General features: G+C 41.1%; 1 protein-coding gene across 1 annotated transcript in view; it reads left to right on the forward strand.

Annotated features, from left to right (window-relative positions):
• The window catches only part of LRRC2 (leucine rich repeat containing 2), a 394,574-nt gene that overhangs the window by 108,908 nt on the left and 269,348 nt on the right, over window positions 1–16,318 (forward strand). The window contains exon 2 of the mRNA XM_056552234.1: window positions 1,605–1,759. Within this exon, the coding sequence (XP_056408209.1) occupies window positions 1,635–1,759 (125 nt within the window). The 5' untranslated portion in view covers window positions 1,605–1,634. The remainder of the gene's footprint in view (window positions 1–1,604; window positions 1,760–16,318) is intronic.

Genomic DNA, 16,318 nt, shown 5'->3' on the forward strand with positions numbered 1-16,318 from the left:
TGCCCCCCACACATATAACTTATATGTGTGGGCACAGCATAGGGGGCATTATATGTGAGGGCCACAGCACAGGGGGCATTATATGTGAGGGACACAGCACAGGGGGCCCCACTGTCATGTGCTCTTCAAATATAATGCCCCCAGTGCTTTGCCCTGCATCCCCTCACTTTAAAAATTCCCCTTTCTCTTACCCCCCCTCCCCCCTCACGATATAGTGCCCTTAACAGTGGCACATATTCTGTCCCCCTAATCCCCTGGGCCCTGAGCATACTCTTTAGTACTTATAGTATGCAGGCTGCGGGGCCGGGATCTCCGGGCGCCGGCGCGATGATGTGACATAATCGCGCCGGCATGCAGTGGATCGCGTCCCCGCAGCTCACACGCTGTGTACTCACAGCGTGTGACAGCCAAGGTTAGTGAATGGTGGAGCAGAAACTAACAGCTTTGACTCCACCATGCTAGGGGGCGGGGGGCAGCAATCTCGGGGGGGGGGGGCAATTGCCCCATTGCCCCCCTGGATCCGCCACTGCTGCCATTATTACTATTATCTGGGGGTTTAGAAAATTTCAGTAAGGGTGCACAGAAATCTAAATGTCCTAATGGTCATTTAAGTGGGATTTGAAATAATTCAATGTTTGAGGCTGGAGGTGAATAGAAACCTAGGTCTCCAAGTGCCCAGGTAGAAATATAGATTTATTTATTTTTTCCATGGACTGAGGAGGATCTGTGTAGGTTAAAAAAGGGGATATTGGGGGGAATTTTTCATTGGTTTTACCATATTTTCGTGGTGTAGCTTTGTCACACAATTTGCCGCAGTTTTCATTCCAACTTTTGCTTTAGAAGCTTTTTCTAACATTTTGTAGCTATGCCAAAGTCTGCTTGACTTTTTGCAGTGGTCAGGAATTTATCATAGCGTTTTTGTTACACAGTCGCAAAGGCCTCAATTTGTAGCAAATCTACACCATCCCTGACTGGAACCTGAACAGCATTTTAAGTATCGCATTTTGGCGCACCGGTTAACAAGTTGCAAAGAAAGCATAATACAAATTGGAGTACTGTAGTAAGAAATGTGATCAGCGTCATATTATCACATGCACTGCACCATTTAATAAATTTGGCACACGTACACAGTTTCCACTACACAAATTAAAGAGGTTCACTTACACTACTCTTGATAAATCCCCCCCATTGTCTTTTGGCACAGGTGGTATTTAGCCAATAAACCAAACCAGGGAGAAGCTGTGAAGCTACAGTGTTGCCAGCATAGAGCACTTGATGTTTTCCCACTACCTCTACTAATTTAGTGAGGAACCAGGTGCCAAAATGAATGCCACCACTGACTTTTGGTATTGTAAAATTGAGCAAGGCTTTTTAAATACACATCATTCCTGAAGTCTGTGTTACCTACATGTGTTATCTATTTCAAGATGCAAGAACCAGAAACTTTGTTTCCTGTTCGACAAAGATGTTATTGATGTAGCTTTATATGGTGGCTGGACAAGGCATAGTCTACTGAGCTACACACAATATAATAAAGTTGTTGTAATGGAAAATAATTGTTTTGTAACATAACACTTGTGTTGTTTATTTTTCCTTTCCAATAGCTCTTATCCAACCAGATTGCATGTAAGGCCATGACGTTTGAAGTTATTGTTGTTGACTTCTCCAAAATAAGAGGGCTTTGGGAAACACGTGTTAAGAAGCACAAAGAGCAATGCAAAAAGGAGGAGCAAAGGATACAAACTAGTGCCTTGCAAAAGTAAGTATAGTCATATAGATTATGTTACCACCAAATACTTCTCACTGTTTGGAACAGAAGACATTGGCCAGAGTTAATTTGACCAAACCAAACGTAATCTCTCCATGGCACATAACAACATGGGTCTTTAAGTCTAAATACATGTAAACATTATTGTGGCATGGTCCTTAGTTTAAATCTTACCCCATTTGCTTGGTGTCCATATAATCGTTTCACAATTTTCAGTTTTTCTTCTAAAATATGAAAGTTTTGATCTTTGGTGATCTGGGTGATGAAACTCCCACCAATCAGTAAGATCTATGGGCACCAGTGCTGTGCTGTTTTTTTTTCTATTCAGCAACAGTTACCTCTACTGACATTGAGTTGACTTTGTAACAACTTTTATGTTTCAATTACTGAAATATTTCCTTGGTCAGCATTTGCCAGCATACTGTCAATCCAGGGCTCTGGCTGGGCCACACAAGATATTCACAAAGTTGTCTCTAAGCCACTCCTATGTTGTCTTGGCTGTGTGCTCAGGGTCATTGGCCCTCATTTACTAAGAGTGGAATGGACAGGTATTTTTTCATTGTATTTGATGATCCCTACATTTTGCTCTGTTTACACATGCTCTGAGCTATCAGTTTTCCAGAGCTCAAATTCACATAAAAGCATTAGTAAACTTGTAGGTTTCTTTTGAAAATGTAGTTTTATTTTTTATTTTTTTGGAGACATGCCCTTTTCCTTGATGGCCATTTTCCTTTTGTAGGGTTTTCTGACTAAAGTAGAGAGTTAGTCGGGTTTATTTTTTTTGGAAATTTTGGCACACGACACATGTGACACAAACAACCCTACGGAATCTACTCAGAAAAGCCTTAGTAAATAAGGTCCATTGTCTTGACATGGATTATTCAGCACCAAAGTGTAGAGTAGTAAATGGCATTACTTTATTCAGGATCACTGTATGGAGAGCTGTCTCTGTCATTCAAGTATATTGTTTTGTTAGAGGGTAAACCTTCGGCCCAGTCTGAGGTCCAGTGCACTCCAAAACAATTTTTTATTTTTATTAAGAATCACTTAAATAGGCACTGTCAGGTAAAACAGGATAGGACAGGAGAGAGCACAGAGGAGCGCTATCCCTCCCTCACTTACTGGACTTTGTCCATGCCTGTGCTTCAGCTTATACATAGCCATGATTTTATAAGCCATGATTTCTATAAAAAGGAAATAACATTTTATGAAGTATATTGGAAAGGTTAATGTTTTGCCAAGATGTACAACATATAAAAAGTTTTTGTATCTGACAATGCCCACTTAACTACAAAGATGCTGGCACTATATCTCATACTGTAGCGAAGAGTCCAGACAACCCCGGAATTGGCTACTCCGAGGCAGCTGGTGCACAATTGAATTCCAAGAGATAGATCAACACAAGAGTCCGATGGGCACTGCAAACACCTATAAACTGAGATAGATAATACCTAGGTGTAATAGAAAGCCTTGGGGTGCTAGACAGTAGATGCAAGCATGTATATCGATATCTTATGCAAGAAGAAAAATGTCTGCACTCACCAATTGACTTTAAAAGGAATTCAGACTTTATTCAGCGTAATAGCAATGTCCATAGAAAATCCCAAAAAATACACCCAGGTGAGCAGGGAGGGGGAGCAGCTAGCGGCTCTGCGGCCGAAGTGTTAAGGAACTACAGCACCGTTTCTCGTCTGTGACGCTTCTTCCGGTTCCTCATGGAGGAACGCTTCTTCCGGTTCCGGAAGAAGCGTCACAGATGAGAAACGGTGCTGTAGTTCCTTAACACTTCGGCCACAGAGCCGTTAGCTGCTCCCCCTCCCTGCTCACCTGGGTGTATTTTTTTTGGATTTTCTATGGACATTGCTATTACGCTGAATAAAGTCCGAATTCCTTTTAAAGTCAATTGGTGAGTGCAGACATTTTTCTTCTTGCAAAGGATTCCAAGAGACGTAGACAATTTATCTAGGTAAAGGGAAACAAAGTCCACAGCACTTACCATCACAGTTGAGTGTACTTTTCAAAACCATGGCTTGGTAGATGAGTAGAAAGAAATGCATTCAAGTAGTTTTAAAGTGGATTTAAGGCTAAGTTGATGTCAAAGTTACTCAAACTTGCAGTATCCTATGATAACTAACAACTTTTTTTTTTTTTTTTAACACACTGCACTAGCGTATTTTGTATTTATTTTTGAACACTAAAATAAAGCTGCATAAAGTATCCCGTTTTGTTGGCAGATACCTGCCGGTGTTTCATCTATAGATTATAGGTATCTTTAGGTGCAATGGCTTTTTACAAGCCTTTTTAAAAATGTTCTCTTTTTAATAGTAGCAAATGGTCTTTAGTCTAAGTGATGATGCCATGGATTTTTCCAAGCGTTCCAACAATTCTCTCTTTTGGAAGTTTCAACAGAATTGGTGTGCCAAAATAGTATAGGCTTGGCTGGTAGGGGCAGCAGCAAAAGGGACTTTTGGTAGTTGTAGTAGCTAGCGGAGAGCAGGCAGTGACAGACTAGTGGGAGGAGTAGTAGTCAGCGTTCAGCAGGGGTGGTTGTAGTACTGTCTAATCAGAGGCATCTGACATAGGAGGTTTATACTCCTCAATCATCCATGCCAGATTCATTTCAATAAAAGTGAGTGTTTTCATGTTGCTGGCTGACAATCTTGTTTGCATAAGGTTGATACCCCTTTCTGCACTAAACGTCCTTTCTAATGCTACAAGACCAAACACCCATGCCAAATTGGTCAACTTCTAGTCAATGTCTAATCTGGCGACCCAGAAGTCCACGTGGTCTAGGCTCATGGTGTTTGTCAGAGAATGGGCATATTTTAGGTATGGATTAGGGATGAGCTAATCAAATCTGACAAATCCAAATTTGTTACGAATTTCAGGAATAATTCGCTTTGCAACGAATCTGAATGTCGCCGCGATTCGATCGCACGAGTCGGTCCATTAAACTCCGTTTAGTGCGGTCTAGGCTCCCGGGCATCTAAAATGGCGAATCCACATGTGAAGACATAGGGCAAGGATCTCTGGGATGGCGGCAAGGTGGGTAGGTGGGATGACCCTGTATCACAGGCAGCATGCAGCCTATCAGCAGCCAGCCACCTCTGTGATGTCACAGCCCTATATAATCGGCAGCCTAGAAGCACTGATAGGGAAGTTAGAGAGATTGAGAGAGTGCAATTTTACAGCAGCGATTCACCTCAAGCCCAAATCCAGCCTAGAAGCACTGATAGGGAAGGGTGTGAGATTGAGAGAGAGAGAGTGCAATTTTTGCTGTACTACACAGCAACTGTGTGCTGCAGCACTGGTGTGTACAACAACTGAAAAGCTAATAGTAGCCAGACAGTTAGGGTGAGCAGAACACTAAAAGCCATAATCACCTGCTATTAGTGCCTAATACAGGTTGCGTAGCAGAGCATAATGTCCTCTCTTAAGTGTAACCTGTGCTTACATAGGTGGTGTACCATTTTGCTCCTGTTATAGTCCTAAAGGGTCTAGTTACTGTGAAAGGCCAGCCAAAAGTACACACCTGCTGCTGTTCTAGACAAATACCATTTTAAGTGAAGTGGAGTGTATTGTACTCCCCTCATAAGTGCTTACCACATACATAGATCTAAGTAGTGTACTATATTGTACCTGTTAATCTGTCAAGAGCCTAGATATTGTCAAAGGACAACCAAAAGTACACACCTGCTGCTGTTCTAGACAAATACTTTTTTAAACCTAGTAGAGCGTATTGTACTCCCCTCATATACGCATTAAGTATGTCAGGCAGAGAAGTGCCAGGATGTGCACAGAGGAGTGGCAGAGGCTTAAATTCATCAGGCTCAGGCAGCGGTCGTAGCAGACTAGGGGCGAGTGTCAGCAGGAGTCGCATCGAGAGGCCTGAGCTCCTGGTATCAGCAAACGGTCGTGTCTCGACCAGTAACCCATCTGCTGTCATTGACTGGTTAACTCGGTCATCCACTTCATCACAAGTGACATTTGACACCCTCTTCAATTTAAATTTTAAAATATGTCTTTAATCTTTTCAATTTTCAGGCCCTATGTTCTCCTCTTTCTGCTGCCACCTCCAGGCTTATTCACTCTTCAACTATATGATCTCCTTATGCTCCTGCCACCTCCAGGCTGTGTCATTGTGCCGCCATGTGGTCTCCTCATGCTGCTGGCACATTTCATAAAATTTTTAAACAATATATAATTTGAATTAATTTAGATAAATTAATTTTTATTTGAATTAATTTGAATTAATAATTTTAATAAAAATGCCCCTCTAGCATACTATGTGTGCAGGACACGGCAGTGTCAAGCTGTTCTTCACATGGTTTGCCTTGGCGAAAGGAGTCACACAGGGGAGGAACTGCTAAAATTCATTCAGCAAGAAATCGAATCATGGCTTACTCCACGAAAACTGGAAATGGGAACCATGGTGACCGACAACGAGAAGAACATTTTGTCTGCGCTGCTTCAAGGAAGCCTGAGCCATGCATGGCACATGTGTTCAATCTGGTTGTCAAGCGATTCCTGAAGTGTTACGCCTATCTGCAAGACATCCTAACAATGGGAAGAAAACTTTGCATGCACTTCAGCCACTCATACACTGCAAAGCACACCCGCCTTGAGCTGCAGAGTCAGAACGGCATCCCCCAACATAGTCTGATTTGCAACATTTCCACACATTGGAATTCCACCCTCCATATGTTGGACCGACTATACGAACAGAGAAAAGCCATCACTGATTTCTTGATGATCCAAGCAGATAGGGGGACTCCCCTGTGTAACTTCAATGTCAACCAGTGGCAGCTCATACGTGACACCTGCCGTTGGCTCAGGCCCTTTGGGGAAGCCACATTATTAGTCAGTTGCCAGGATTATGGGACGAACGACTTCATTCCATTGCTTCATATCCTACAACACGTCTTGGAAACGATGGCTGGTCAGGGCTCTGGAGATGTGGCGCCTACATCTCAAGGCCACATGAGTCCTGTGGGGGCTGAACAGGAAGAGGGGGACAGTGGAGCACAGGCAAGGTTTTGCTAAATGGGTGTTTTTTATAGTCATCTGACAGGAGAGAAGGGGCAGGCTGTGGAGCTACAGGGTGATGAGGAAGACGAAACAGAGGACCCAGACACACCATGGCCATGTGGTCAATTCATGCTGCTGGCAGATTAATTAAAACATTTTATGTCAATCTATTTGAAATCTTTAATTTAAATTTAAAAAATATCTTTAATCATTTTGATTATGAGACCCTGTGGTCTCATCAGGCTGTTGCCACTTCCAGGCTGGGTCGTTCTGCCACTATATGGTCTCCGCTTGCTGATGCCAATTCCAGGCTTTGTCATTCTGCCACATTATGGTCTCCTCATGCTGCTGCCACCTCCAGACTGTGTCATTGTGCCGCCATATGGTTTCCTCATGCTGTTGGCACCTTAAATTAAACTTTTAAAATATTAATCTATCTAAAATCTTCAATTTGTATTTTACATAATATCTTTAATTCTTTCTATTGTGAAGCCCTATGGTCTTGTCGGGCTGCTTCCACCTCTAGGCTCTGTCATTGTGCCGCCATGTGACTCCTTGTCAGATTGGGGGATTTTGTGGTCCTACAGTATTAGTTCAAAGTAAATGCTTTTTTGCACCCGGGACATTAAACTTGCGAATCTAATCAAAATCTTAAATTTAAAAAAATCTATGTAATTTTTTCAAGACTGAGGCCCTATGGTCGTCGACATCATATATTACCTGTGGAATTACTGCAAGAATCCAATTAAACAGGTTGGAGCGATAACAATGAAACATAACTGATTAAATGAAACGTTTGAACTTTCACAGTCGGCGGGCCCCTGAGAGGCAGGGGCTGAAATAGGTAGCTCGCCTGGATTAGGACCGCCAGCCCAATTTTAAGATACAAGCACGAGCTTTATCAATGCAGCCACTTCTAGCTTTATACACTCACTTATCCAACGGCACAGAAGCCAAATGTGCTCCTGTCCAATTTGCTGGTACTGCAGTCCCTCCCTTTTCAAGTGGGCACTCAGAGCATGGGGGTGTGCTGAGAGGCCCTGGGCTGGGACAGGCGGTAGCTGGCCACGCGGCAGACCGCCAGCTCGATTTTAAGATACAACTAGGAGTTTTTCCATAGTTTACACTGCAGAAATTATACACTCTTGGAGCTGGAATTACCGTAGCTGCTGGCACCAGACTTGCCCTCCAATGGGTCCTCAATAGAGATGGGCGAATCAAATTGTACAAATCAATTTTATTTTTAAAATTCACTCCTCTCTAGTCATCATCATATATTACCTCTGGAATTTCCACAAGAATCCAATGAAACAGGTTGGAGCAATAGCAATGAACAATAATTGAGAAAATGAAACATTCGCAGTTCCACACAGAGTAAGGCAGTCAGGGGTGGGGGCGCTGAGAAGCAGGGGCTGGAACAGGTGCTAGCTCACCTCGCAGCAGACCGCCAGCTCGATGCTCACCAGAATGGGTCCTCAAAAAAGGATTTAAAAAAAATGTAAATCCAATTAAATTAAAAATTACATTAAAATATCTCTTTAATCTCTTATATTGTGACACCATATGCTCTCCTGACCCCGCTGCCACATCCAGACGCTCTGCCTCAGTGATTCTAATAGAGATGCCTGTAATCTGCATGTCATACTGAATAACAGCATTATTTCACTAACCCAGCACAATCCCTATGCGTGTTACAGCCAGGCAAAGTGTTCTACACCCCTATCAAGGCTCTCTGTATGCCAGAAATAGATGTTTTTAATAGCAATTGGCCGCGAATAAATTCGGACCAAAACAAATTTTTTGGGAGAATTCAACGAATCGGCCAAATCTAATTTTTCCAAAAATCCGCTCATCTCTAGTATAGTTCAACTTGGTTGCTCAGGTGCTGGTGCACGTCCCTTTGGTGAGGATTCCTGTCAGGGTGGAATGCTGGATGTAAAAACGTTCTCATCATGTACTCCAACGTAAAGATGCCGCCACTGCTATTGACATCCTGGGGAGAGAAGAGCGAACACCAATTTGGCAAATGCTTGTTGCTGGAAAGCCGTGGCAAGCTGGCTGCATACCATCTCCCTATAAAAACCCAATTCATCCTCCTTTTCTGCTGGTACAGGCGATCCAACACGTGTAATGTTAAATTGCACCGTGTTTGAACTTCATAAATTAAGACAGTGGTAAGGAAGACCATTTTGGCACCGTAGTTGACATGTATAGAAGCATTGGAAAGGCTAAATCATATGTAAACTGTCCTGCACTTAGCCACTAGTACTGACACTTTTTCTAGAAACTTCTGTCGACAAGATTTAGCACATGTGCCATACAGGGAGAGTGTTTTCATGCCACCTAGACGTAGGGCAGCCAAGATATATGTGCTGTTATCAGCGACCACTAGAGATGAGCGAACTTACAGTAAATTCGATTTGTCACAAACTTCTCGGCTCGGCAGTTGATGACTTATCCTGCATAAATTTGTTCAGCTTTCAAGTGCTCCGGTGGGCTGGAAAAGGTGGATACAGTCCTAGGAGACTCTTTTCTAGGACTGTATCCACCATTTCCAGGCCACCGGAGCACCTGAAAGCTGAACTCATTTATGCAGGATAAGTAATCAACTGCCGAGCCGAGAAGTTCGTGATGAATCGAATTTACTGAAAGTTCGGTCATCTCTAGCGACCACGTTTCTCAATCTCAGATTACACCAGAGAGCCAGTGTGAAATTTCTTGCTCAAAAGTCACGTTGGAAAATCCAATTAAAATCAATGGGAGGCTGCTGCAAGAGGAAACTGCTCAGAAAAAATTCTGAGCTGAATGTCCGCAGTGTGCATGAGCCTTAATACTATAGCCAATAATTTGGCTATAGCATTGATGTTTGAACTTACGTTTCTTCTAGAAGTCTGGGTTGACCTGAATTTCCGCTGCATTTCTGGTCAAAACAAAGACTGCAAGAAAGATGCTGAGAAAACAGCAAAATACTGTGTGAATCCAGCCTTATAGAAAAGTATATTATAGCTGTCTCAACACAGACTTCTCATTCCGAGAAGAAATCCAACTTCAGACAGCAATGGCCGGATGTTATTTTAATATTTATAGAGAAATATAAAATGCACTATGTGCTGTGTAAAGCATATTGGTTTATGGCATTTTTTTAGGGTTGGTGGCAGTTTTTTTTTAAACCCAGGATGGTCTGGGTATGAAGTTTTTTTGTGGATTTTTCTTCTATGGTCATCAGAAGGTTTTTTTTCTGTGTTTAATGGGAATGCTTATTTACATAGTAACATAGTTAACCCCTTAAGGACTCAGCCCATTTGGGCCTTAAGGACTCGGACAATTTTATTTTAGCATTTTCATTTTTTTCTCCTCGCCTTTTAAAAATCATAACTCTTTTATATTTTTATCCACAGATGAGTGGACTTGTTTTTTGCGCGACCAGTTGTCCTTTGTAATTACATCACTAATTTTACCATAAAATGTATTTTGCAACCAAAAAAAATACTATTTGTGTGGGGAAATTGAAAAGAAAACCGCAATTTTGCAAAGGTTTTGTTTTCACGCTGTACAATTTACAGTAAAAATGACATGTTTTCTTTATTTTGTGGGTAAATGCAATTAAAATTATACCCACGATTACATTCTTTTCTATTATTTTAATGCTTTAAAAAAATCAAACTTTTTAACCAAATTAGTACGTTTAAAAGCCCTTTAATAACTTTTTCATTTTCATTAATATGATGTGACAAAAAAACAGCAATTTTAAACTTTTTTTAAGTTTACGCCGTTCACCGTACGGGATCATTAACATTATATTTTGATAGTTAGGACATTTATGCATGCTGCAATACTAAATGTTTATTCATCATTTTTTTTTCCACACTTTTTGGGAGTAAAATGGGAAAATTAGACATTTTACATTCTGACTGGGGGAGGGGATTTTTTCACATTTATTAATTTTTACACTTTTTAGGTCTATTTATAGCAATAACTTGATTGCTAATACTGTTTAGTGCTATGCATAGGCCATAGAACTGATCATTATTATCTGCAATCTTCTGCTCTGGTTTGCTTAATCTCAGACCAGTGCAGAAGACCCAAGGAGAAGGACGGAGGCAGGTGAGGGGACCTCCATCCGCTATTATGGATGATGGGATCCCCGCGGCAGCGCTGCCGCTTACACACATTTTCCCCCAGCCCAATCCTTCTCAATTTTATGCATCAATCTTTTATGTGGCAACGTATCAAATGCTTTAGAAAAAGTCCAGATATACAACATCCAGAGATTCCCCCTGGTCCAGTCTGGAGCTCACCTCCTCATAAAAGCTGATCAGGTTTGTTTGACAGGACCGATCCCTCATAAAGCCATGCTGATATGGAGTCATACATTTATTTTATCAATATACTCCAAAATAGCATCTCTTAGAAAATCCTCAAACAATTTACATACAGCGGAGGTTAAACTAACAGGTATATAATTCCCAGTATCAATTTTTGACCCCTTTTTAAATATTGGCACCACATTTGCTATGCGCCAATCCTGGGGAACCGACCCTGTCACTATAGAGTCCTTGAGTGTAAGAAATAGGGGTCAAATTTTGGTGAAGTTTTCCACTTTACAATTGATGATCTTCCTCTTCCTCAAGCTTTTATGACAAAAAAAACATGTTATGCTTTGAAAAAAATCTGGTGTCTTTAAATGTGTGTTCACAGATTCACAGATTAAAGGGGTACTCAGCACCTCCAGACATTTTATCCCCTATCCAAAGGATAGGGGATAAGATGTCAGATCGCCGGGGTCCCGCTGCTGGGGACCCCCGGGATCTCGGCAGCAGCACCCACCTGTACGGCTTTCACCTCCCACCGGCAACGCTGGAGGCTTCAGATCCCGACCCCAATGGCGGACGATAGGGGATAAGATGGGGATGGATAGGGGATAAGATGTCTAGGGGTGCGAAGTACCCCTTTGAAGAGAATATATCACCCAGAGATTTGTTTGTTTTTACTGCTTAGAGCAAGATACCAAAACATGTTCTTTCTGATTGTAAAAAATAATCTGTACTTACCTTGTATGCACATTTATACAGTTATATCTAAATATGATATAATTGTAAGTTATTAGTTTTCCTTTATATCCACTATTAGCCTGGTAAATGTATATATACGGGGACACGTATTTACACATGCTATAGTGTTCTATCCTTTGTGACACTATATTTCTATTGTGTGTATGAAATGTTGTAATAAAATGATCTTTTTATGTGAATGGCCTGGTCCTTTAGTATGGTGTTTTATTAGGTTAGCTATCTTTACTCTGGACAGGACTGAGTTGGATACCTTTTTGATTTCTGTTTGGTTATACATTTTTGTCTTAAACCGAATGATGAATCTGGGCCATTGTATCATGGTATACATAGGAGTGTAGATAGGAAACAATGCAGAACATCAACAGAGATTTCTGAGAATAACCTTATTTTTACATATTATAATACATACTGTATAAGACATTAAAAGGAAATGCAAAGATCAATGATTTGCCAGCAGCAAACAACTGGTTGGATTTCAATTGAAAGTTTCTTTTTTTTTTGGGCAGCACATCAGAGAGCTTGTGCTCAGGGGAGGGATTTTGCTTGAGGCAATAAGTGTTTTTAAGGAAAGCTAAAATTAAAATAAAATTATCCTCACTTCTAAATAGTTGAGGTGCCCTAGTTGCCAGCCTATCATGTTACTTTTTGCTTTTTTTTCAATTCATGAAATCTTTATGCAACTTCTGCTGTGACACTAAAAATTGCATTAAAGCTATATAAATTATACAAACTTGCCACTGTATTTGCCATGCAATAATTCTCAGACAGATTAATATCTGCTCTTGAGAATGACAAGTCCCTCAGGGTCAACATAAAAGATTGCTCTAAAATCCCATAAAATATTCTAGAAGTTTTACACACTGACATATTGGTTAAAGAAGATGAGATGGAAAAATCAAATATTTCTAAGCGTATTAGTTTTGTAATAGGAGCTTTCCGGTTCCACTAACACACATGGGGGCAATATACATAGAAATAAATAATATTAGGAATGATAAATGGAATTTCTATATATAAAACAACATTGATCTGGAATGTGATCTCCATTTTCCTTCTTGCATATAGGAATGACAGCTAAATGTATAACCAGAATTTAGGTGCCCTTTTCTAATATACTGACCAAAATGATTGCAGCAATTTATTTTCTCAGACAGGAATAGGCAGTAAGAAAATAATGCTTGTACAATCCGCTGCATTACCTAACAAATTCCCGCTGTGACAGGTACACCGAGTTAAAGCCCCCGAACACTAGAAAAAGCAAGCACGGATGGAAATCAGCATTCAGAATGTATGGCCAAAGATGAAAGCTCCATCTCCCACATTAAAGGGAATTCATTATGAAAAGCCTGATTCCGAAACTTTCTCAATCTACTTAAAAAAGCATTCCGGATTTTTTTTTTCTTATATAGTGCAAAGACTATTAATGAAGAGGTTCTTGTCTATGCCCTTTCCTTAATTATTTTTGCTTATGTGCTATGCAAGGGATAGTCTCCATTTTGATTCAATAATTCACAATGATGAGGGTTCTATAATGCAGTCTACATTTGCCAAGAATCTTCTGGCTATGGTTCAGGTGTTTGATCACTCCAGCTGGTCAACTAATTAGGCTGCTGGTGCTGCATGTGAACTCATCACACTCATAAATGGGTTGAGGATAATTCCTATTACATGCAGTTTGATGCATTTTCTTATTCATTGTGCATTCTTATTAGATACATTTTGCCATGATTGGTTTGACCTAAAAATACAATTAAAGTATTTAACCCTGTAAGGCCCAAGCTCATTTTGGCCTTAAATGGGTACTCCGGTCGGAAACATTTTTTTTTTTTAAATTAACTGGTGCCAGGAAGTTAAAGAAGGAGATTTATCAAGTTCTGTAGTAGATTTTTTTTTTGCGTAAAAAAGTCACACGTGCGACTTTTCTATACATGCTGCGACTTTTTAATTTTTGCTTATTCCAAAGCACATTTTTTAAATCTGCTCACGTAGTAATTATTTTTTTTTCACTTTGCAGTGGTCATGTATTTATCAAATGCGATAGTTGCTATTTAAGAAGAAAAGTTGCATCTCCATTTAAAAGTGGCATATGTATTCCAGGTCCAACCTGGCTTACAGAAAGTGCATATGTCTGCAGAAAAGGACATTAACACCCACATTAACAACTGTTCTTGTTCTGCATCATGAAACAAAGCTACTACATTAATGTTAATGTTAATTATAGAACAAATTAATTATATAACTAATAACTATTAATTTTAAGGTTGAAAATACACACTGCACACCTTGTTAATGTTAGGACATGTACATGCTGGCGTACCCACTAAATTTTAAAATTAATGTTATGTTAAAATAGAATAAGACACAAATTAATTGTGTAAGAAAAATTTTCCTTAAAAAAAGAAACAGCCATAGTAAAGCTGGTTTCCTATTACGTTTTCCCCCATAGGGGAGCGCATAGAGCAGGGGAGACCTAAAAACGTGTGCTTCCGTATGCCTTTCTATGCGCTCCCGTATGTAATTCTTTTCAATGAGCTGACCGCAGTGAAACGTTCGGTCCGGTCGGCTCATTTTTGCCCCGTATGCGCTTTTACAGCCGGACCAAAAACCATGGTCGACCACGGTTGTAGGTGCGGGGGAAAAGCACACTCTCGTCACTCTCTAGCAACACTACTGGTAATAAAGGGTAGATAAAGAACTTCGGCTAGTAACACAAAGGTAAACTTTTCTGCTTTAACCCCTTAACGAAGCAGGACGTATATTTACGTCCTGCGCCGGCTAGCGCATCATATCGCGTCGGTCCCGGCGCTCATCAACGGCCGGGACCCGCGGCTAATACCACACATCGCCGATCGCGGCGATGTGCGGTATTAACCCTTTAGAAGCAGTGGTCAAAGCTGACCGCCGCTTCTAAAGTGAAAGTGACCCGGCTGCTCAGTCAGGCTGTTCGGGACCACCGCGGTGAAATCACGGCATCCCGAACAGCTGACAGGACATCGGGAGGGCCCTTACCTGCCTCCTCGGTGTCCGATCGGAGAATGACTGCTCCGTGCCTGAGATCCAGACAGGAGCAGTCAAGCGCCGATAACACTGATCACAGGCGTGTTAATACACGCCTGTGATCTGTGTAAAAGATCAGTGTGTGCAGTGTTATAGGTCCCTATGGGACCTATAACACTGCAAAAAAAACGTCAAAAAAAGTGTTAATAAAGGTCATTTAACCCCTTCCCTAATAAAAGTTTGAATCACCCCCCTTTTCCCATAAAAAAAATAAAACAGTGTAAAAAAATAAAAATAAACATATGTGGTATCGCGTGCGTAAATGTCCAAACTATAAAAATATATCATTAATTAAACTGCACGGTCAATGGCGTACGCGCGCGCAAAAAAAATCCAAAATCCAAAAAAGCGTATTTTGGTCACTTTTTATACCATTAAAAAATGAATCAAAAGTGATCAAAAAGTCCGATCAAAACAAAAATCATACCGATAAAAACTTCAGATCACGGCGCAGAAAATGAGTCCTCATAACGCCCTGTACATGGAAAAATAAAAAGTTATAGGGGTCAGAAAATGACATTTTTAAACGTCTAAATTTTCCTGCATGTAGTTATGATTTTTTCCAGAAGTGCGACAAAATCAAACCTATATAAGTAGGGTATCATTTTAACCGTATGGACCTACAGAATAATGATAAGGTGTAATTTTTACCGAAATATGCACTGCATAGAAACGGAAGCCCCCAAAAGTTACAAAATGGCGTTTTTTCTTCGATTTTGTCGCACAATGATTTTTTTTTCAGTTTTTCTGTGCATTTTTGGGTAAAATGACTAATGTCACTGCAAAGTAGAATTGGCGACGCAAAAAATAAGCCATAATATGGATTTTAGGTGGAAAATTGAAATGGTTATGATTTTTAAAAGGTAAGGAGGAAAAAACAAAAGTGCAAAAACGTCCTCAACCCCTTAACGACGCAGGACGTATATTTACGTCCTGCGCCAGCTCCCGCAATATGAAGCGGTATCGCGCCGCGATCCTGCATCATATCGCTTCAGTCCCGGCGCTCATCAACGGCCGGGACCCGCGGCTAATACCACACATCGCCGATCGCGGCGATGTGCGGTATTAACCCTTTAGAAGCGGCGGTCAAAGCTGACCGCCGCTTCTAAAGTGAAACTGAAAGTGACCCGGCTGCTCAGTCGAGCTGTTCGGGACCGCCGCGGTGAAATCGCGGCGTCCCGAACAGCTGATCGGACACCGGGAGGGCCCTTTCCTGCCTCCTCGGTGTCCGATCGACGAATGACTGCTCCGTGCCTGAGATCCAGGCAGGAGCAGTCAAGCGCCGATAATACTGATCACAGGCGTGTTAATACACGCCAGTGATCAGCATAGGAGATCAGTGTGTGCAGTGTTATAGGTCCATTTGGGACCTATAACACTGCAAAAAAATTAA

This window comes from Hyla sarda, chromosome 1, assembly GCF_029499605.1.
Source record: "Hyla sarda isolate aHylSar1 chromosome 1, aHylSar1.hap1, whole genome shotgun sequence".
Classification (NCBI taxonomy): Eukaryota; Metazoa; Chordata; class Amphibia; order Anura; family Hylidae; genus Hyla; species Hyla sarda.